At 43.2% G+C, this 22,821-nt stretch overlaps 1 protein-coding gene across 4 annotated transcripts in view; it reads right to left on the bottom strand.

Moving 5' to 3' along the window:
* Positions 1-1,564: 1,564 nt before the first annotated feature.
* KCNQ5 (potassium voltage-gated channel subfamily Q member 5) overlaps positions 1,565-22,821 on the bottom strand; it is a 509,304-nt gene continuing 488,047 nt past the window's right edge. For 3 of the 4 annotated variants that reach the window (XM_034991524.1, XM_034991525.1, XM_034991526.1), the window contains 3 exons: positions 10,874-11,005; positions 8,735-8,861; positions 1,565-7,116 (listed from right to left, as the gene is read on the bottom strand). In XM_034991524.1, coding sequence (XP_034847415.1) covers positions 6,154-7,116; positions 8,735-8,861; positions 10,874-11,005 — 1,222 coding nt within the window. In that variant the 3' untranslated portion in view covers positions 1,565-6,153. The remainder of the gene's footprint in view (positions 7,117-8,734; positions 8,862-10,873; positions 11,006-22,821) is intronic. The other variant, XM_034991527.1, reaches the window with a different exon arrangement.

The following is a 22,821-nucleotide window of genomic DNA, read 5'->3' as shown; positions in this document are numbered from 1 at the left end:
GGGAAGGGGTGTCAACTATGGGGTCTGAGCCAATTATGATTGAGGGATGGAGAAGGGATAGGCCAAGGATGCTGAGGCCTGGGATGGGAGGATGAGGGAGGGGTTGCTTCTCCCAGTTCTGTAGAAATACAGATTACTCATTATTTGGCATTAATTAATTTCTTCCCAGACTCCTCTGGAAAAGTACTTTGGGAGAAGTAACAGATTGAATCTGCTTAATTCACTGTGTGGATGAGGCTTGATGATCCTTCTCTTCTTGACTTGAAAGACCTCCGAAGTTAGGGGTTATAAGTTGCTGAAAGCTGAATAAAGGGTCAGAGACCAAGACACTTTCATTAATTCAACATTATTGGGTGCCTGCTGCACGGCATCATGTGAGAAGCCTGAGGTGTCGTGGGGGTGAGATGTCCCTGTTCTCAAGTAGTTCCGGTTCAGTCTGGGGCATCTGAAGTGACCTTGGGTGATGCTTGGGAGGGAAATCTGGGTGGAGATACGTGACTGGGTGGGATCATCCAGTAGTTGAGGTCAGAAATGAGACAACTTGGGGCAGAGTGTGAAAGGGAGATGAGAAAAAGGAAGAAGCTGATGATGGAATTTGTGGAAACACCAACAGTTAAGGGACTAAAAGCAACAGGGAGCTTGGAAAAGTGAATAATGATTGGTTCAGAGAGGTAGGAGACAAACTAGGAAGCAGTTTTAGAGAGAGTGGCTGTGGTGTCACCTACCTCAGAAAAGCCAAGGGGGATGCTGATGAATGTATCCATTGAATCAGCTTTCTAGAAGGTCATGGGTGAACTCATGAGTGGTTTTTCGGTGGTGTTGAATGGGCTGATTTGTCTGATTTGTCTGATTGTCATGTGTTGGTTAGTGGATGGATGCTGTGGGAATGGAAATGCCTTATTTTGTAAGTAGTTTGGTTCTAAAGGGAGAGTGAGATGTTGGGTAAAATAAAAAGGAAAGTAAGTTCTCAAGCGTTGCTGGTGGCATGGAAGCCTACTCATGTTTATGAGGAGAAAGAGCGAGAGTGAGATGCAGCAGATATGGGGAAAGAGGGGTATGGGAATGACCCCACCCAATCGTGGGGACAATCAGCAGCTTCTTCTTCCCTCGGACCGACCGAGAGAACAAGAATTAGTCTTCCCATCATGGAGTGGCAGAGGCCTCTCTACCACCAAGTCCAGCGGTACGATCTCTGGTAACAGAGTGGTACTGGATCATTGCCCAGAGGGCTCAGGTAAGGAGTTTCAGAGATACTCAAAAGCATTTATGATTGGGGGTGTGTGTGGTGTGATGTCCTCAGGGTTCATATGAGGCGAGTGGCATCCTGAGCTGCAGCAAGGGGAAGCACGAGTACCTTGGGATCACAGGGATGGGCAGGGACGGACAATCCAGGAAGGAAGTCACACTAATGCAGGCAAAGAAAAAGAGAAGGAAGAAGAAACAAGTAAGGGAGAGATGAGCATCATTAAACATAAGAAAAAACCCAGAGAGTTGAAAAAGGAGGTGTAGGTCTTGTGGCAGTGTGTGGGAGCCCCAGGAGAGCAGACTGGACTTAAAACAGTCACCAAAATTATGATAGACATAAAGTGAATCATGTGAACAGGTAAAGAGAAGTAAGTCATACAGATGTACCTTTGGATTTTCTACTTATTTATTTGAGCAAAAACATTTTGCCGTTTACCAGTTTTGTGGTGCTGTAATTTCCAGGGCCGTGCATAAATCCATAGTTTATACACAATGCATCTGATAAATTTCTGCTTTGAAATGGAGTAAAATCTTCAATAATTTGCAATCAGGTAGGCTAGAAGGTGACATCTTGTTGTAATGAAAATTTAATAAAAAAAAAGCTACAATTCTTACTCGCACCACATTTTTGAAGCAATTAAAGCCAGGCTAATGACAGTTGCTGCTTCCAGGTATGGGAACTATTTTTATCAATGGTCAAGGTAGAATAGTTGTCATAAGTAAATTTTGTTTTTAAATGGTGGGGTGAGAGATTGTGCTATAAACTAGTTCAAAAGTGTTTGGAAGTGATTTACACTTTTAAGCTGGTCAAGCAGGCATGTTCCATAAACCATTTTATTTTCACTCATCTCTAGGCACATACCTGTTTGGGCTCAATAGAGCGATAGTGCGAAGTCCCCTCACCTTATCCTCCAGGATAACCCTCCCTCACTTCTTCCTTCTGTCCCAAGTGCCTCTGTTAGGGCTTTGTTACTTAGTATTCCAGAGTCCTAACATTCCACTTGAATTAATCATGGATACTTAGAGCAAAATTACTAGGAAAACAGAAGGAACGGGCTATCTTAGGGAAGAAGGAAAAGATCCCGTTTGGAGAAGTCCTCCCCTGGTAAGGCAGGGCTGGCTAGGTGCTAAACATGGTAGTTCTGAGTAGCCAGGGGCTGCAGGTTGGCGCGCGTGCCTGGTCCCCCAGTGATTTCCTATTACTTGTTTAGCACACCCTTTTATTATAGTTAATACAAAGCTCACATGTGCTGCTTTCTGAGTTTTGATTAACATCAAATTAATTTTTCTTATGATACACTCTCAAAAACATTTGCAAATCTCCCCCTCCCCAAATTACCAATGATTTCTTCACTGACACTGCAGGAGGATAACTTTTGTATTTCAGCCCCAAATCCGTACACAGCCAGTTTGGCTGACTGGGACCAGTCAGTTCAGAACCAACCAGTTAGTTCCAGATAAAAATAGTCACACTGTTTATAGACATCTTTTTAATGTTTTACTTTAAAACAAATGAGCCCAGTAAAAGAGAGCAAAGGAGATTACACTTCAATGATAGCTTGAGATGGGTGTGATATTCCTGATTGATTTGTTCTCAGGAACAGACAACTGTATTGTCATACTCGACTTTTAGAACTGCTCACTTAAAATGCACATAATTTTATTAAGTTTCTCTTACAAAAACACAACCATGTCATTTAAGGCAAAAAATATCAGCTTCTGGGGAGATAAGTTAACGTTTCTGACATTTTCTCAGTCTGGTTGGATGAAGTGATCCATTAATTTAGTTGCTCAGGTTTCATCCTTTCTTGTAGTTTTGCTTTGCCAATGGGCATGAGAATTAGTCACTGTGCCTGATTTCCTCCTCTCTATTAGACTTGTTTCACCTGCAAATTATGAACTTTCAGAATCACTGAGTCAATGGGAGGTGAGAAAGGCACCTTTGAACAGGAGATAAAGACTTAAAAACTCAATAAAGTGTCTCTTACTTAAAACAACTTGCAACCTACAGATATTAATTTAATTGAACAAAATGCAAACATTTAGACCAGACACAGCAATATTTTTAGTCAACCTCATATAAGGGATGTTTGCTAGTTTTAGCTTGATCCACCCTACATATTGAAGAAGGCAGGCAAACTTGAACTGAGAAAGCATGTGGCTGCTCAGTGCTCAGCTAAATTGTGCTTTAAGACACCATTTGGCATCGACCAATGGGACTTTGCTAAGAGTAAATGGGAGACCCCCTCAACTCCGTAGAGAGTAACGCAACAGACAAAACCCTACAGCTTTCATACAACTACCTTGGAACATCCAAGAGTGTTTGTGCTAGAGTAAGATATAGACACTAATGGTCATGGCTTCAATGTATAAAAGTTTTTCACATCATGGTTTATCACATTTTGCTCTGATTAAGACCTCAGTGATGCATTTAGGGCTTGTTTCGGAATCTTCAGTCTTCAGCAACACTGGATGAACTGTACTGTGTCGGAGGCCTAGAGAGGTCTAAGGAGGGGTCCCCGATACATTCAGAATTCCTGCTGCCAGTGGGGTTCGACCCAGGACAGGGTGTGTCCAGGAATCAGTGCCACCTGAAAGCTGCTGCCTCCCTCCTCTTCCTTGACTGATAATTGGAGAGAGCCTGCCAAGTGCATGGCGGGTGTCTGGCTTTAGGTCAGTGGAATGATGTGTGTGTGTGTGTGGTGTGTGTGTGCGTGTGTGTGTACCACCTCCTTGGGAGGGCGTATCACAAGTTCAATTTGAGTGGAGACAGAGTAGGTGAAAAATTGCATTTCATAATTTACTAAAATTCTATGCTTCAAAAATGAAAACCGTTGCTTTAAAAGCTTGATAAAATCTTTTTTTGACCGGAGTGTAAAATTTAGACCCTAACTTCTGCTCTCCAGCAGCCAAGAAGATGCCGAATGATACACTCCAGGGAGTGTGTTAGAATCCAGGTGGGTCGAGAAGAGGAGGCGTTTAGAATTTCAGTGTTTATCAAAAAGGACAAGGATTTCCAAAGGTTGAGAAGCCTATCTGAGGAAGAGCAGAGAAGTGGTTTACTTGGGGATGGAGACCGGGTAAAGCCTGGCGAAGTTCAGGAGCAAAACAGTGGCAGGGAACTGAGAAGTTAATGGAGAAGAAAGGTAGGAGGAGAGTCAGGGATTGGAGACGGCCTGCTGGGGGAGACAGTTGGGCAGGATGGGTGGATTTCAGGGCCTCCTCCTGCCTTTGGACAGCCAGTTGCTATCCCTGCCTTGTCTTCCTGGCTGCTGAAAGTTTTTTTGGAGGAGCACTATCTGCCAAGGAAAAAACTCTTCCTTCCGTAAGTCCTGTGGCTGGAGTGGAACCGAACCGAAGTGCTCTCTGGCTCCCCCTTGCCTTTTGAATGCTGTTACCTTGGCTGAAGTTCTGAGACTGCTAGACAGGCTTCCAACAAGCAGTTGGCGTGGCTTGCTTTCTGGTAAATGCATCTCTCATTTTGTTTCCCTTGGGTCCTTGCTGCTGTGCTATATGATTTAAGTGTTTTAATTTGCAGACCCTGCTGGGGGTACCTGGCTTCTAACTGTGAATGTGTACACCAGGAAACAGAACCCTTAATTAGAGGTTTGGGGCAACATTCTTGGGGGAGCATAGAAAACGTTCGCTACAGTATAAAAAGTAAAGGAAGTTGAGTTATAGCCTTCCATATGCAAAACGTACTAGGTTAATAGCAAAAAACATTCAGGGCGTAGTAAAAAATAAATACCTTGCAAAATTCTTCGTTTATATATAAGAATAAGGGATGTTTAGGTAGTTGAATTCCCTAGCAATATTCATCTTCTAAAAAGATCAAGTTCTTCTATTTTGGTTTGTTTTTCTCCCTCTCATTGCCTTCTGAGGGCAAAGCTATTTTTGTTAACTTCACCTACTTCCTGGTGTTGTGTCTGGATTCTTTTCAAGCCTTTCTCATCTCAGTCTCACCCAAATGTCTAATTCCCCGGGATCCTGCCTGTATTATCAGTTCAGCGGGAATGGTTTCTCACACTTGATATGGTTTCTCACACTGGGGCAGCCCTGGCAAGCCAGGGGGGCGCACTGCAGAGAGATCAGTCCCAGCGCACCGGCCCTTCTACTCAGGAGTACTGTATTCGCGCGTGTAGAAGTTGACCACGTATAAAGTTGATTCAGCCATCAGGGACTATGTTCCCGTGAAATCACTTGTGTCGGATAGTCTATTTGCCCCACTGGCCCTGAATTTCATTATTTGCACGCTTTCTAATTGAAGAACATTCTTGTCATAAAGAACAACATGAAAATGATGTGCAAAATTGCTTGCCACAGCGTTGAATCACCAAAAGCACACAGACTGACATTCAAATTACATTAATAATAAAATGACTGAATAGGAATGGGTTGGCAAATATATCTTGAAGGAAGCAGCCATTTCTATTATTCCCAAGTTCTGCTTTACTCGATACCTTGTTAGCAGCGGTTGATGGTAGCCATTGTGTTTACATATACATTATGGCCTAATTTTGAAAATGTATTTTGTATTTAATCACAAAGCAGAAATGCCTGAAATTTGAAGTTGTTTACTCCCGTAATTTCAAAACACAGAGTCAAATCTTCTAAGTGACCTAATCTTGACATTTTCACACACCCCATAGCATTAGCAGTGTTTGGTTTCTCAGGATTTTTAACACAAGGTACGTTACTAAATGAGTGGGTTAAAGTTGATGTACCTTGGAATTTCAGCCATCCCTAAACATGCATTTTCATGCAATTAAAAGATAACGGGCTTATAAACTGCCTTTCATGTTCTTCCTGATTCTTGCAATTTCAACTTTTTAGAAGGGCTTTCAAAATAGTTCATGCAATGATATGTATGGCTAAAGGAACTGCTATGCTAGAAGGAAAATGGAGACCTTATTTCAGTTTGACATGAGGCAAGCTGAGGGCTTCTGTACTTTCTCCTGCCTTACAAATGCTCCGAGATGATCGAGATCTTTCAGTCCTTAGAGAGTCCGACGCAAAAGCAGTTTCCCCGGCAAGCTGCGGCATGGCATCAAACGTGTCTGTCTCAGTCTCTTCGGGACCCACCTCTTCATCAGTTATAAACAATTTGGATTCCCTCCATTTGGGGTAAAAATCTTGGCTGCCTCTGGAGCCACCTGACTCACTCCCAGAAAGCTGTAGATTCAGTTCCTCTGTCGACCTGATCAGGTTTTGTACCGACAGAGATTTGCCCAAGTCCTTGGGCACCACAGGGTGGACAGATAACAGAGTCTCTCCCCCCATGTCAAAGCTTTTCCTTAGAGCGCGGTCCTTGGTCAGATTTGACTGTGCAACCTGAACATTTTCCTTGGAGGCAACAAGGCAGGTGGTGACATCAGAAATGCTTTCCTGTAAGCCTGCGGGGCTCGGGTGCAGGGTCTCCGGCCTGGGCAGATGCTTGATGGCTGGGAGAGGAGGCGGGATCTGTAAAGTTGTTGGGGCTGCTGGCTTAGGTGCCACACTTATTTGGTTTGCAATGTTGCTGGCGGCCGCTGCTGCGGAGCTGTCACTTTGACCCATTGGCACCTGTGTTGCTTGACTGTGCATAGTAGGGCTAAGCGCGTAGAAAGTCTGCGCGCTGAACTCATTTGGCGTCAGAATGAACTGCAGGCCTCGAGAGATGTTGGCGCTCGCTGATCTGGATAAGCAGCCACTGTTCTGTGCAGAACTGGACAGGTCTTTGCTATCCACGGGGCTTTGATAGTCAGAGGTCTGTTCACATTCAAAAGGTGGGATCTGGAATGAGGCCAAAGTGAGGGCGGAGGCAGAGCCTTTCCGGAGGACCTGTTGATATATATCGAGTAGGCAGTCCAGCTTGGACTCGATGGACTGTACCTAAGAGTGGGGAAATTGGTCACATATGAATATAACCTGTTGTAAGAATAAGCTTCATTTCTAGAATTAAAACAATGCAGTCAGAGTGTGTCAATACAGTTAAATATTGAGTACAAAGTCTAATGTAGCGGTGAACTTTAGTACAACCTCAGAATGTACGTTCGTCTATCAGTGGTGCAGCCAAGGGATGATTTGGGAGGAGAGGTTCGCTTTGGCCTCTACATAATCTCCCCCCAATACCCCTCCCCCGTAACTCCTTATTTTATTTTATTTTTTTTCATAATTGAAGTATTTTTATTTTATGTACAATGAATTGGCCTTAAAGTAGGTATCTTGGATATCTGCAGTTAAGGTAGATTATCTTGGATGACCAATTCAAGGAAGTTCACTTAATCCAATTTAATGAAGCCTATATCCTTCGCGTACTGACGGAAACACTGGCGGCACATATTGAGGCCAGATTTCCGGATCAGACCGTGCCTGTTTGAGCAGATGCGGCAAGAATGAGAACCCTGGCCAAATTTCCTCGGATGGCCCCAGGACAGCTGCTCCCCCTAACTCTTTAAAATGGACAATTGATGTTCTCAAAAAACGTATAAACAGTATACGAAAGCAACTGCAAGACTGCCAGCCCAATCACGTTGCCCTTGCTCAGCCTCCCCCAAGAAATCATTCTGGGACTCTACTGCGGTCTAGTCAGGAACTCCTCTATTTAAATCAAGACCTTAAATATCAATGTAGGTGATTCTGAATTTAAAAATAAAGGTACAAAATGCTTCCGAATTAATACTTGAGATATTTTTGGTTAGATTGGGGAAGCAATTTGATTTCTGGACAACTGTCGTCTTTTTTTAATTAAGTTTTAATTTTAATTCCAGTCTAGTTAACATACGGTATTATATGAGTTTCAGATGTACCTTATAGTGACTCTGCAATTCTAAAACGTACTCAGTCCTCATATGATAAGTGTACTCTTTCATCCCCTTCACCTATTTAACAACCCCCCCCCCGCCCCCATCCTCCCCTCTGGTAACCATCAGGCTGTTCTCTATAGTCAAGACTCTGTTTCTTGGTTTGGACAATTATCTTTGTACGAGAAGATACAGCTTCAGGGTTAACAACTGAGGTTTTGTTTTGTTTTTTAAAAAAGAGTGAAAAGGAGAGACAGTGACAATCACCAAAACACATATGAAAAATAGATCCCTGTTATTTTACTGTGGAAAATCTATAGTTGCTTCCAGTTCAAGTATTCACAGATGAGATGGAATTGTTTATTCCTTATATGGAAATCCAAGTGTTTTAGAGAACACTGTCTATGCACAAAAAATGTAGTTTCATTCGCCCTTTCTTGATTTTCTTCCTTTAAAATATATTAATCACTGGGAAGCCTGGGTGGCTCAGTCGGTTAAGCATCTGCCTTCAGCTCAGGTCATGATCCCAGGGTCCCGGGATCAAGTTCCACGTCAGGCTCCCTGCTCAGCGGGGAGTCTGCATCTCTCTCTCAAATAAATAAATAAAATCCTAAAAAATTTATTAATCACTAAAATACATCAAATGACCTACATTTTTGATTAAAAAAATTCGGACGGAAAAGTTAGCCCCTACAGTTGGATCGTACCTGCTTCTCCACCTTGACCACCCGGCCGAGCATGCTGAGGTCATCGGGGCTCTCGTGTTCTGCTGTGATTTTCTCTCGGCTCTTCTTATCCGATGTGATTTGCCCTTTTCCAAGAATTTGGTCAACACTATCAGAGAAAGAGGAGATCTGATTATAAATGCTGAAGACGGAGATTGCCCCAGGACAGAATGAAGTGTTTTGAAAAGAAAAATGAAAGACAATTATCTTTAATTTATGTAAGATGACATAAAAATGAACTTGTTCCAGTTGATGTGCTTATTTTCTTAACATGAGAATTACACATGAGATTAATTTTCTCATTATTCTGGTCCATGACGAAGTCACTTATGGGCAATCTTCTGGAGGTGAAATCGTCCTAAACTACAAAGTAATTTGTCTGTTTCCATCTCCAACCAGCCATTTCCTGAATTTAACTGCTGAAAATATGACAAAATCATCATTATGATTATTTCATGTTAATAGAACAGATTCTTCAGTGAACATTTACTATGGACCCGATATGTGGGAGCTAAGCAGACAGAAAGTGATCCGTCTCCGCTTTTTGGAATTCTAGTTGGAGGACCCCATGAGCTGGAAACTTAAGATTAGTTCTACAACTTCCGTAGCAGTTCAACTTTATACAAACCCTTGTTTTATAATAGTTCTATTAAAGGACTTGGAAGACCATGGCCACGTGGGCAGAGATTGTAACACGACCACAGGATGAGTTACAACCATTTCCAAGGAGACTTGATCCACTGAAATGGGTATTTCTTTCTTTTGTGTGTGTGTTGGAGCTGAATTATCAGGAGTACGGACTCAACGTTCCAGTTTACAGGCAGCGCCTACCTCCTGTCATGACATCTAATCTGTTATACTGCAAACTCCACAAGGACTAAGTCATTATTTTATTAATCTCTGAACGTCCATAGTGCCTGGCACACATTAAGGGCTCAATAATTGTCTGCTGGATAAATGAATGAATGAACGAACAAACTGTGATTTCTAGAATTGATCACCAGGTGATTTACTAAGGGCCCAGTATATGCCTCCCGCTGGGCTAAGTGTGCTGTGGGCATATAAACAAATGTTTAAGACTCTCTCCTTGTGTTTTAAAAACTCTTCAAACACAAACACCGGTAATTTGTGCCCGAGAACGAAGCAAGACTCTTAAAACACTGAGATGACTGAGCATTCTGGCTTCAAGGTAACACAATCAAACGTGGCTGCAGTAACATATCGAGCTCATTTCTTAAGATGCTCACCAGAGAGACAGTGGGTATCTGGCGCGGTACAGAACACTAAGGAAGGCAAAGGCCCAGCCTGAGTCACGAGCAGGGGGAATAAACTTGCACCCGGGACACAACACAAGAGCCAACCACTCGTTTTTGAGTCTGATTCTCGGGCACAGTGGTACCAGGATTATGAGTGTCTCTGTGCTCTGTGGTAGCTCTCAGTGCTGTAGGAGGTCAGAGAAGGGGAAGGTCTTTTTTTGTGGGCCAGACAGTCGGGAAAAGTTTAACGGGGGAGAAAGACGGCTTCTTTTTGAAGGACAGTCGGGATTCGGAGAACAACCCAACAACAGCCGCAGCAATCATTCCAGTGACATCAGCGACAACCATTAACAGTTACGGGGCACCCGGTTAGCAGGTAGTAACTCATTCAGTCCTGGTGACAACCCTATGAAGCAAACACTAACATTATCCCCACTTTTACAGATGAGGAAACTGAGATACCGCATGCTGTAGATGGAGGCTTTTAATGTCTGATTTATATCCTTAAATAAAAATCTACACTAACAGCAAAAGTCCAGTTATCCATGAAAATGAATTAGAGCTATGAGAGTCCCGAGTTTTCTCTACAACAGAGAAGTTACTCTCAGATAATTTTTTTTTTTTAAGATTTTTTATTTATTTATCTGAGAGAGAGAATGGGAGACAGAGAGCATGAGAGGGGGAGGATCAGAGGGAGAAGCAGACTCCCCGCTGAGCAGGGAGCCCGATGCGGGACTCGATCCCGGGACTCCAGGATCATGACCTGAGCCGAAGGCAGTTGCTTAACCAACTGAGCCACCCAGGCGCCCTCTCAGATAGTTTTTATGCCCATCCCTTCACAACAAATCACGTTTCTATTGCTTACCGTGTTTGGAGACTTTTAATTCTACACAACATGTCTAGATGACCAGCAGAATATTGTTCTATGACATCTTTTACATCATATGGGCGTAATGTTTCCTTAAACTTCCGTTTTGCAACATGAAATTTCATAATCCTGTAAGAGCAACATATTCCATATTAATCTCCACAACTTTGCTAAAAGAAGTTACCCAAATAGCTTGCTAGTAAATATGAGAACTCTGGGGGAAAAAAGAAGTCATGCAGCAAATTATTTTAGGTTCCTCCAGAAATGCAACATAAAAGCCCAAGATTATAGTGGGCAATTTAAGAACATCTCATGGGAGGCACACACTGAGAGTAGAAAAACACACAAAAGAGACTTAATACTAAGTGTTATACCTTTTTACTGTTCACTGAAACCCTGAATTAAAATCAAAGTCAAAATGCAGTTCTGCCTTTTCGATGTGACCCTCAGAAGTTTAAGAAATAACACCTAGTGACTGCATCCCTTAAAAAATATAAAAATTGTTAAAACAGTCTTTTATGTAACTATGAAATTTCAGATGCAGATGTGTCTGCAAAACTCTCTTAGTCTCTCTAGAAAAATGTGCATTTGTATAGAAATTTATGAAAATTCTGTTTCATAAATTACTTTTGCAGGATACTGCTCGATTAGGTAGCCACGTTCCTTTTGTTTCAAATGTAACACACTCATTCACTAGGCTTGGATATCTAAGATTTCAGAACCAGAGATCTCTTTTATTACAATGCTTCCCCCGACATGGACCTCATGCTTTTTTTTTTTTTTTTAAGATTTTATTTATTTGAGAGAAAGAGAGAGCGAGAGAGATTGAGTTTGAGCATAAGCAGGGGGGAGGGGCTGAGGGAGAGGGAGAAGCAGGCTCCCTGCTCAGCAGGGAGCCCTGATACCCCTGATACCCGATGCCCAGAGCTCCATTCTAGGACCCTGGGACCTGAGCCAAAGGCAGATGCTTAACCGACTGAATCACCCAGGCACCCTGGATCTCATGTTTTAAAAGAATATTTCATCAATAAATCCCATGATGCCATAAATAGCTAAGTTGCCTAAGATAAACAGTTACTGTAATAACCTGAAATTATTCCCGAAGAAAGCAAAGAAGCATAACATTTTAATGAGTCTGTGCAGTCTTAGTGCAGGTAAATATTAAGCCTGACAGTGTTTTTTCAACTCTTAAATGGCTCATAGATCCCCGTTATCATACTCATGGATCCCAGGCTGGGATTCAGTCAATTAGGTTCTGCAAACCACAATTTGGTGTCCCTTGGTGGAAAGTAGGAAGATTAGGTATAAATGTAGAAAATACTCACTACCTATCCTGATAGCTGATTGCAAGGAATCCAAATTGTCTTATTGGTTAAGAAGCCCCAAACTCTATCTTGTAATTGTATTATTAACTTCAAATTAACTGTATCCTAATTATTTTGGAATCATTTATCTATAACATTCTTACTCCCTCTCTCTACCATATTTTCTCCACCAATCTCTTCTTTGTTCAGGATAAATTTTTTTGGTCTGTTTTATTGTTTGTTTTTGTTTGCAGAAACACTGAAGCATTATTCAGAGGAAAGTAGAGGAAATCTGTTTTATTTTAGCCTCTTAGTATTTAGCTTTAGTTCCAAATTTGTTTATCAAATTTGTTTAGGGCTCAGTCTCCTATATTAAAAAAAAAACAACTGCGAAAACTAGTGAAATAGCTACCCTGTGAAATTTTTGGCCCCGAGTAATTATTATTATTATTTTTTAAAGATTCTTTATTTTTTTTTTTTATTAGAGAGAGAAAGAGTACAAGCAGGGGTAGCGGCAGGCAGAGGGAGAGGGAGAAGCAGACTTCCCGCTGAGCAGAGAGCCCGATGCGGGGCTCGATCCCAGGACCCTGGGATCACGACCTGAGCCGAAGGCAGACGCTTAACTGTCTGAGCCACCCAGGCACCCCAGTAATTATTATTATTATTTTAAAAAAGATTTTATTTATTTATTTGACAGAGAGAAACAGCGAGAGAGGGAACACAAGCAGGGGGAGTGGGAGAGGGAGAAGCAGGCTTCCCGCAGAGCAGGGAGCCCGATGCGGGGCTCGATCCCAGGACCCTGGGATCATGACCTGAGCCGAAGGCAGATGCTTAATGACTGAGCCACGAAGGTGCCCCCCCAGCAATTTGTTTCCCCACACTAAATTGTCAGCTACATGAAAGCAGGGTGGGCCTCTTTTATTCAACAGGCGGTGCTTAATAAATGTTAGCTCTTGTTACTACTGCTACTTCTACCCGGTTACTATCACCATTCTTCTTCAACACTGAGTCCTCAGAGCTGAGCACACTTCCCGATACGCAGTGGAAAGAAACATTTGTTGAATAAGAGAAGGCAGGAAAGAAAAAGAAAAGATCCGCTCATCTAGGTAATATTAAGAATAAAACCAGAAGAAAAGCTAATCCACAGCCTAGGCCCTCTTTACTTAACCTTCAGAGTAGCTAATGGTGCCTGGGTGGGTGGGGGAAAAAGGAAAAAAAATCATCTTTATACTTCCCTAGGTGGTTTTTACTTGTTGTTGTTTGTGTTTCCAATAATATTACCATTTGTTATGTGAAGTACCTTCTTTTTTTGTTTTAAAGATTTTTATTTATTTATTTGAGAGAGAGAGAGCAAGAGAGACAGCGTGAGTAGGTGGAGGGGCAGAGGGAGAAGCAGGCTTCCTGTGGAGCAGGGAGCCCGATGCGGGGCTCGATCCCAGGACCCTAGGACCATGCCCTGAGCCGAAGGCAGATGCTTAACCGACTGAGCCACCCAAATGCCCCGTTATGTGAAGTACTTTAGATGTCTTATCTTCAACAGCACTTAAGACAGTCTTATTTCCCTTTCATATTTGGGGAAACTGAGATTCAAAGAACCTATGTGACTTGCCCCCACACAAGCAACCAGTGCGACGCAAAGCCAGGATCCCACCCAGATCTGTCTGGTTCTCACTCTCACATCACCTCCTGGTTTCCCATGGCATCAATTCTTCAGATGTTGAAAAGATTGGTTGGGATCTTCGGCAGTTTTTTTTTCCTTGGCTATGGTGGTAGAAAACACGCTACATGCAGCGGGACGAGCTTTGGCATGAGTTAGTGTATTCCCATTGGCTGTAGCTCAGGCATTTGTGGTCTGTGGCATGGCTGCCCAGCGGTGGACCCACATACCTCCAAACTGAATGACCTGTTTTGTCCTCATGGGGGCCTGCCCTTGTTTCTTGCAGGGAGTTGTGTGAATTCTCTATGGCAATTTGTCTCAAGAGTTGCATGTTGCTTTTCTCTTTTTCCTTTCACCAGTACTTTAACAGAAAAACAATTTGAAGGCATTCAATAGACAGTATTATACTCTGGTCCATACTCAGTAATATTTTAAGCAGACCATAGCTGATTTCATTTTTTTTTTTTAAAGATTTTATTTATTTATTTGACAGAGAGAGACACAGCGAGAGAGGGAACACAAGCAGGGGGAGCGGGAGAGGGAGAAGCAGGCTTCCTGCTGAGCAGGGAGCCTGATGCGGGACTCAATCCTAAGACCCTGGGACCATGACCTGAGCCGAAGGCGACGCTTAACGACTGAGCCACCCAGGCGCCCCCATAGATAATTTCATTTTATTTGCATAGTTTACCATTTATGAACTAGGCAAATTAAAGGAAAATCCATTTTTTAGAATTTTGATCAATATTTATAATTTTGATTTGTACGGTTTGCCAATTTCCATGGTACAAATACTCCTACCATACTTCATATTTCAAGCTATCAATGTGACATCACTGAGCAAGAAGTTGGGAAGAGATGTGCAATATTATATCATTAGGTAGTATACCATACAGATACAATAGATGTGTACAACTCAAGAATATAGAGAGTAATATGTAGTAAAGTGATTAGGAAGTAGTGAGTGTTGAATATGTATTGCCTTTGTTTTTAATATAACTCATTTTATTGTGAGTTTATACAATTTAATTTTTAATAATGGCTGTATTTAACAAGCATCAAAATTCCCAAAAATGTAACATTCAGCTCCTGAGAGTCAGTACAAGCTGGCTTCAGCCCATCCCTGCATATACTCCTCTTTTTCAAATAACTAAAATGGTATTATTAATCCAATTTTTAATTGATTTCCTACCATGAAAGTAGGAAAGTCTATAAGTAAAGCAATGGAGGGAAAGCAATACCCCCACGGGGTGATACAATGTGTAGGAATAAATGGTAAGCCTATTAAGAACTTTAATATTGATTCAGCCTTGCATACCTATCATCATGTGGCCATACCCAAACACCATAGAAGACAATCAGTTTCCCACTGAGGACTGCTAGTTGCTAAGCATTTAGCGGGACATTACTGAGTGTAAAAAAAACCATTTTTCCTATTAAGGATTAAGTTTTCTAAGGACAACAAATATGTTTTCTTTTTTAAAAAATATTTTATTTTATTTTAGTTTTTTAAGTAACCTCTACACTCAACATGGGGCTTGCACCCACAACCCCAAGATCAGGAGTGGCAGGCTCCACTGACTGAGCCAGCCAGGCGCCCCCGGACAACAAATAGATTTGCCTTAACTGTCTTTGTTGTAGGTTGAAAATGGAAACATTGAAGAGGTCGGAGGTGAGATAAGAAAATTCTAAATCGGGCAATATGTTTTATAAATCTAGAGGGAATGTTTAATAACAAAAGTATTTTTGAAACCAGTAATTTATATAAAGGATGACGACAGTCATTTTGCCTTTGCCAAGGACAGACCAAGCATGTACTAAGAGCGCTCAAGCTGTCCCCTCCTTTCTATTTGCAATACTATAGCCTTAGAAAGAATTAATCTTCCAAAGTGAAAGTGAGACCACATTGCCCCCCTTCCTAAGATCCTTCATTGGTTTTCCATGGCCCCTCAAGTAAACATCAAATTCCTTAGTATATCGTATAAGGCTGTTTATGGACTGGCCTCTACCTCTCTCACTTTCCAGTCTGTGTTTGGAACTTGAGGTTCCAGCAACAACAACAAAGTATTTGCAGGTCCACAAAACACCATTCAGTAAATCATGTACTTCAATTATTTGCATATTCTATTTCCTCTTCCCGAAATCCTATGATATCTTTAAGACTCAGCTCTAAAGTCACTTCTTTTATGGAAATTTCTGTGATTCTTCCAAAGTAGTTAGTCACTTGCATATCAACCTCTATCTTAGTACTTAGCATACCACACTGTAATTATTTGCTTATATATCCGCCTCCTTCTCCAGACTGTATGAGGTCCTTGAATGCAGGGCTATGTCCTCGCCCCTTGATAATCCAACACTTGGTGCAGAGTTTAATGAACACGAGAGGTTTGTCTAGAAGCGCTACCAAGGAGACTGGGTGGGCAACCTGAGGGAAGAGGGTAATGGATGGGGACTTCCCACCTTCTCTTTCCAGATGCTCATCTCTATTCATTCCTCTGCATGCAGCCTGCACTCCAGCCGTCCTGGATTTTTTTTGTCACCAAAGTGCTCATTTCTCAGGATTCTGTCTTCACACTCTACCTAAAATGCCAGCAGTTCTGTATTCAGGCCAAGCGTTGACTTCTCTAGGAACTCTTTCCTGATCACCTTCACAGGGGTAGATGGTCTTGCTTTGTGCCCTCCAGTGCACTGTCATGTAGGTAAATTTGAGGCACTGTACCTCACCCGCTGGACTTTAGCAATGTCCAGGGCTGTGGTTTTTACCCTAGCATCGTGCACAATCTTGGGCAAGTATTAGAAGTTCAATAAATGCCTGCTGAGGAATTGAATGGGGATTAGTTACTCTCCAGTCACTTCAAGTTGTTTATGTTCTTTTGTGGCAAGGCAAGCTAGTATAGAGGTCTTCTTAAAAGAGTGCCTTAGAATAGGTTGGAGTTCTTCATTTCACAGAGCATAAATCCAGAATGATTCAAAGTGTAGACAAGGGGCAGACAGTTTTTTGTGTAAAGGGCCAGATAGTAAGTATTTTATGCTTCATGGCTTGTCTGGTTTCTCTTGAAACCATTCAACTTTGCATTGTAGCACGAGAGCCCCCCCAGACTCTGCATAAACAAGTAAGTGTAGGTGTGTTCTAATAAAACTTTATTTACAAAACCAAGTATTGGGTTGGATTTGGGCCCCCCGCTATAGTTTGCTGCCCCATGGTCTAGATAAGAGTGATGAGGAAATGCCTTCAGGCCAGGAGTAAACAACGGCTCATGAACTGGCTTGGGGAAAAGAAGCAAAAGCCTTTGGTGGCCTTCTACATACTTCTAAATAAGTTTAATATGATCTATATATTGCCTGGTAGAAAGGAGTGTTTAAGCAAGTCATTTTAGAGTAAAATTAGGACCTTCAAGAAACATTTAACAATTGGGGCGCCTGAATGGCTCAGTTGATTAAGCATCCAACTCTTTGGTTTTGGCTCAGGTCATGATGATCTCAGGGTCTTGAGATCAAGCCCCAAGTTATCAGGCTCTGCGCTCAGCAGGGAGTCTGCTTGGGATTCCTCTCCCTCTCCCTCTGCCCTTCCCCCACTCTCGCTTTCTTTCTAAAATAAATAATTAATAAATAAATAAATAATTAAATAAATAAATTTTAAAACGACTTAAAAAAAGAAACAGTTAACAATTAAGATGATAATGCCAAGTAGTACTTTATAGTATCACCCTATGAGAGGGGTAGTACTGTCATCCCCATGTTGTAGATAAGGAAACTGAGGCATAGAGAGGTTAAATACCTAGCCTGAGGTTAGATAGTTAGTAAATGTGGAATTGGGACTTGAACCAGTTTGGCTCTAGTGTTGAGCTCTTAATCACAATATTGTACTATTGTCTTAATATTGAGATCTTATATATATAGTTTTAAGATTTTATTTATTTATTGGAGAGAGAGAAAGAGAGCGAGCATGAGCACGAGTTGGGGGGGAGGGGCAAGGGAGAGGGAGAAGCCGACTCCCCACCTGGGCAGGGAGCCGGACACCCAGATCCATCCCAGGACCCTGAGATCATGACCTGAGCGGAAGGCAGATGCTTAACTGAGACTGAGCCACCCAGGCGTCCAGATCTTATATATATATATATATATATATATATATATTTTTTAAGATTTTATTTATTTTTGACAGAGAGAGAGAGCACAAGCAGGGGAAGCAGCAGGCAGAAGGAGAGGGAGAAGCAGGCTCCCTGCTCAGCAGGGAGCCGGACTCGGCGATCGATCCCAGGACCCTGGGATCATGCCCCAGCGGAAGGCAGACGCTTAACCATCTGAGCCACCCAGGCGACCCCCAGATCTTTTATTTTAACACAAAATAACAACAAAAAAGATACTTTGATATACCACAAGCTCAAAAAATAATTTTCACTCACATATGTTTGGCACACAGGTTCTCAATAAAGCTGCCAAGTGAATGGCCTGTTCTTACTGGTGTCGTTGGGTGGTCCTTTGGAGGACCAAAAAAAGGCTGAGGAGTAAGTTCCGCTCTCACTGGCTTCTTTTTTCCATGAGCGTAAACTGCACCACCGGAACCAAGACAGCAGCGAAGAGCGAAAGCTCTTAAAGTTCGCTTCCTCCGATGCTGTGGAGAACCAAGAGGCGAGCTGGGAGTCTAAGAGAAGGAAACCTCTTGCACAAAGCTGACATGCCCCGCAGTACCACTAGAGGGGGGAAAAGATTCATCAACAAACCCAATCAACTGGCACCTCCTGTTGAAACCGAAGGAAGTCTACTCATAGAATTTTCTAAGCACGAAGAAATAACTAAAGCAAAGTTAAACTCCGGGTAGAATATATCTATATATACACACAAACACATGTGCACTTATAAGGAAATGTAGGTGCATTTGTTGTGCTGCCATGAGTTATAAAATCTTGCAAAAGTCTTGTTCCAGCCGTCTAAATCAGGGTAACGACATTGCATATGAATATGCAGAGATACAAGAACGATTAGAAGACGAGCGGCAGCGACTGCGGCCGCCTCGGAACAGATGGACGAGCCCGGCCCGCAGCCAAAGCGCGGGCCGGGCGGACAGGGCTCAGCCGACTGTGAACTGCAGAGGCAGCTTGACTGGCTGGGACAGCAGTACTTCCCAAGCTTGGCTGCTCCCGGGAACCGCACAAGATGCCGATGCCTCGGTCCCCCGTCCGTCTTCGCTGATCCGGGGTGTGGTCCCAGAGATTTTGTTAAACCCTTCAGGTCATTCCACGGAGTAGCCCAGGTTGAGAACTTCTGAAACGGAGGTGGGAAGGGAGAGGGGGCAGAATGATCTCCAAGCTCCCCGCCGCCATGCAAAGAGGTGACGGTGGGTTGTGCTAAGTCTTCGTCACCCATGTCATACCCACAAGGCAGAGTGCCAGTGTGCTTTGGTGGCAGGCCTCCAATCCGAACCTGAGTGTTTCCCGACCCCCTTCCCTGAGTGACTCGAAGTTTCATGCAAGGAGGAGTTAGTAAGTTTCGTTCGTTTTTTAAAGGACTTCCTCCGAAGGGAAAGGGAGTGCGGGGTGACGGATTCATTTTCTTTCAGTAAGTATTCATCGAGTGCCTACCAGGCTGTTGTGCTGGGTTCTGTGCTAGGCGCTGGGGAGCACTGACTCCGCTGAAAGGGAGCCGGCAGCGGTGAAGGAGCCTCTAGTGATTACTTGTCTCCAGTTTCTTCCTCTCTCCAGTCCTCGTGGAAGGCAGCAGTCACTGGGGCCAGGAGCTCCCACAGGATCCAAGAGCCTCATTTGCTCTTTAGATGAGCTCCGTATGGCCGCTTCCCTAAGCGATGCCACAGGCGAGTCTGACGCGTGGGACTCAAGAACTCGCTCCTGGATTCTTTCGCTCACCTATCAGAAGTTTATTGAGTGCCCACCACATGCCAGGCTCTGTGCCTGATGCCAGGGATCCGGCCATGAAGAAATAAACCCTGTTGCTTGAGCCCTTCTCGTCTGGTAGGGCAGAAGGTGTGTGAGTGGAAGGGGTGGGAAGCTCAGGCCAGTGGGAGTGCGGAAGAGAAGCGTTTAACCCAGATTGGTATGAATGATAGGAAACAATATCTGGAGAGGACAGTCCTTTACCCTCTGCACCCCCACCTCTGGGGATTATATCACCAAATTTGTCCAGGCTGCAGAAATGGTCCCTTATGTTCCCAGATCATGTTTTTGGTGTGGATGTGTGTTTCTCCCTCTGACCCCTTTTCTTCCATTTGTTGGCCAGTTGGGTTGATTTACTCTCCTGACATGCGTTCCATAACCTCCTCCTTCCCAGGATGGAAAATTCTACCCCCTGACTTCTGACTCTCTGCAAGAAACACAACATCTATCTGCCTTAAAAGCAAGAGCCCTCGGGCTCATTCTTGAAGTGATCCAGGGCCTTTGGATTACCAAAACTTCCCCAAGGCAGCCCTCTTTTGCCTTTTTCAGAGATTGGTCAGGGGATGGTGCTGATCACGGAGCAAACTTGTCAGACAACTAAGACTGTGGAACTTGATATTTGGGGTCACCATTAAAGGCATATGTGTTACTTGTTTGGATGATTTATTAATGTTACTTCTCTGTTAAGACATAAACAGGACTCAGTAATGCAGATTTGCATTTGTGTATACAGTATTTAAACTCTGAAAACCCTTCAAAACTAGTTATAGAATTATACATCCAAGACTCCTTTGCCTTTCTTGCATCTTACATTGGGCTACTAGCCAGTGACTAAGGAGACCCCGGAGTTCCTGGATGCACTGACCAATCTCATTTTCTGCCTTTCAGTTCTTGCTGGAGATGTGTAAATTAGCACCCCTTGTACACAGTCCATTAGATGCCTTATGGTAGTAAGCTCCCACCTGGCTGACTTAGGGAACAGGACCAGTTCTCTGGCCACAACTGTTGGCACATGGATGTTGTTCTTCTAATACATGTTATTATTGTGTTTTGTATTCAGGAGTTGGTAAGCTCTCCTACGCTTTTTTTTTTTTTTTTTTTTTAAGGGAATAAGAATAGTAGAACCCAAGCAAGAACTTCTGGATTCAAGCAAGTCTGCAAATGGTTAACTCTCCTCTTAGGATTTTGTGAGCATTGATCCAGTAACTAAATTTGGGGATTTTGTTTTCCTAGAAGTATAAAATTCTGCATAAGCTTTTAAAGTATGAAATGAAGAAGTAAATAAATAAAGTGCCCATACCTATTGATTGCTCTTGAATATTTTTAGTCATAGCAATGAATAGGAGTTTCAGTTTAAATTATAACCAAATAAACGGTTAGAAATTAGATGCTGCGAAGTGTGTCTTCCGTGAAAACACTAGTTTAATGCAGCCTCAGAGCAAAATGTGGCCACAAACAATTATCTTCAAAACAGAAACAAGCAAAAAAGAATATTCCTTTAAAAATATGTGTTAAATGATCCATAAAATGTTCTTCTAGCAGCATCCTTTACTGTAACATGCCAGAGACTTGGCTGTCAAGAATGTCTTAACAGTGACTTGCAAACAAAGACTCATCACCTCTGCTAAAATAGCAGAGACGCTATCAGCAAAATTAAGAACGGGTGATGATTAAACAGCTTGTAGGTTTAACAAAAACCCACAACGGCAAACATGTGCCTCTGCTTCTCTGTTTGCGGAGTATTCTTGTCTCAAGTATGGAGTGAGATTTAAGAAGGATTCAGAGTTGAGAATGCATTTTAGGGGACTGTCCAGGCAATGGTCCCGCATGTGCCCTTCAGAATAGGAAGAACACAAGGGCCAGAAGACTGGAAATTCTTGTCGCCCAAAGCAGGGTTACAGCAAGGGCTGATTTGCATACCCGCCTGAGAAACTCTGACAAGTCATCATGGTTCTTTTTGCTGATCAGATCTGAGCAATTTTAGAAGAGTTGATGAGCCTTTGCTAGTTGCAAAGACATTCTTGACATTTTATCTATGTTCTTAGTAGAGTGAAAGATTCTGATAATTTAGAAGAATGTTCTGTTTACCATCTGGCTTCAAACCCTTTTGCCTCTATTGAGTTTTTCTCCAAAGTCACTGACGACCCCCTAGTTGCCAATGCCAAAGGACCGTCTCACACTTTACCTTCTTGACCTCCTAGCAGCCCTGAACACAGGGGAGCGCGCCTCGGGCTCAGAGCGCTGTCTGCTGGCCCCTCCTCCGCCACGCCCCGCGGTTTTCCGTTGGTCTGGAAGGGGCGTTAGTCTCCAGAGCTTTCTTCCTTTTGCAGCTCCCTACAGGACTGTGAGCCTCAAATCCTGCAGTGACCGTCTTCTGTCTTCACTCCCACACCCCGCCTTGGGGTGATGCTTCTGCAAAGCATCTATGTCTGTGCGGATGACTACCAAGTTAGTCCCCATTCCAGATTTTTCTCCTGGGCTTCTGAAGCAGGGCCCCACCTGCCTGCTGGGCCCCACACTGTGGCCCCACAAACTCACCAGCTGCAACAACGCACCCACTTCCCACAAGCCAGCCTCTGCGTGACCAGCTCCCCCCAGAGGTCCCATCCTGATTCCTCCTGCTCGTTCACTCTGTCTTCTCTGACCTGCAAATACCCAAATCCTAGCACTTTCTCATGTCTGAAGAGCTCCAAAATCTGTCCTTCGGGACTCTTCATCACCACTGGCTGGCCCCCGGCAGAGCCAGGTATGGTAAGAACAACGGTTCCCTCTTTCCAATCCATTCCTTTAAGTTAGTCATTGTCCTAAGTATTAGAATAAAGCACCAGTCTGACAGATTTACTTCTTACTTAGCCTCCACGCCTTCCTGCTTGTTGTGAAGATTCTTGCTCCTCCCTTGAGTCTGACCTCTCCTCCCCATGTTCTCTACCCCCAGCAGCACAGATACTTTCTGATACGGTCTTCAGATCTGGTTCTCAGCAACTGCAGTTCCCTCTGCCTAAACTCACACCCCTTTCAGTAACCTGGCTGGTACCTACAAAGCCACCAGATCTCTGCTAGGATGCCCCTTCTTCCAGAAAGCCTTCCTGTATGCCA

This window comes from Mirounga leonina, unplaced genomic scaffold (genome assembly GCF_011800145.1).
Source record: "Mirounga leonina isolate KUSES-001 unplaced genomic scaffold, KU_Mleo_1.0 Mir_53, whole genome shotgun sequence".
Lineage (NCBI taxonomy): Eukaryota > Metazoa > Chordata > Mammalia > Carnivora > Phocidae > Mirounga > Mirounga leonina.
This window is presented reverse-complemented; position numbering and strand designations above follow the sequence as displayed.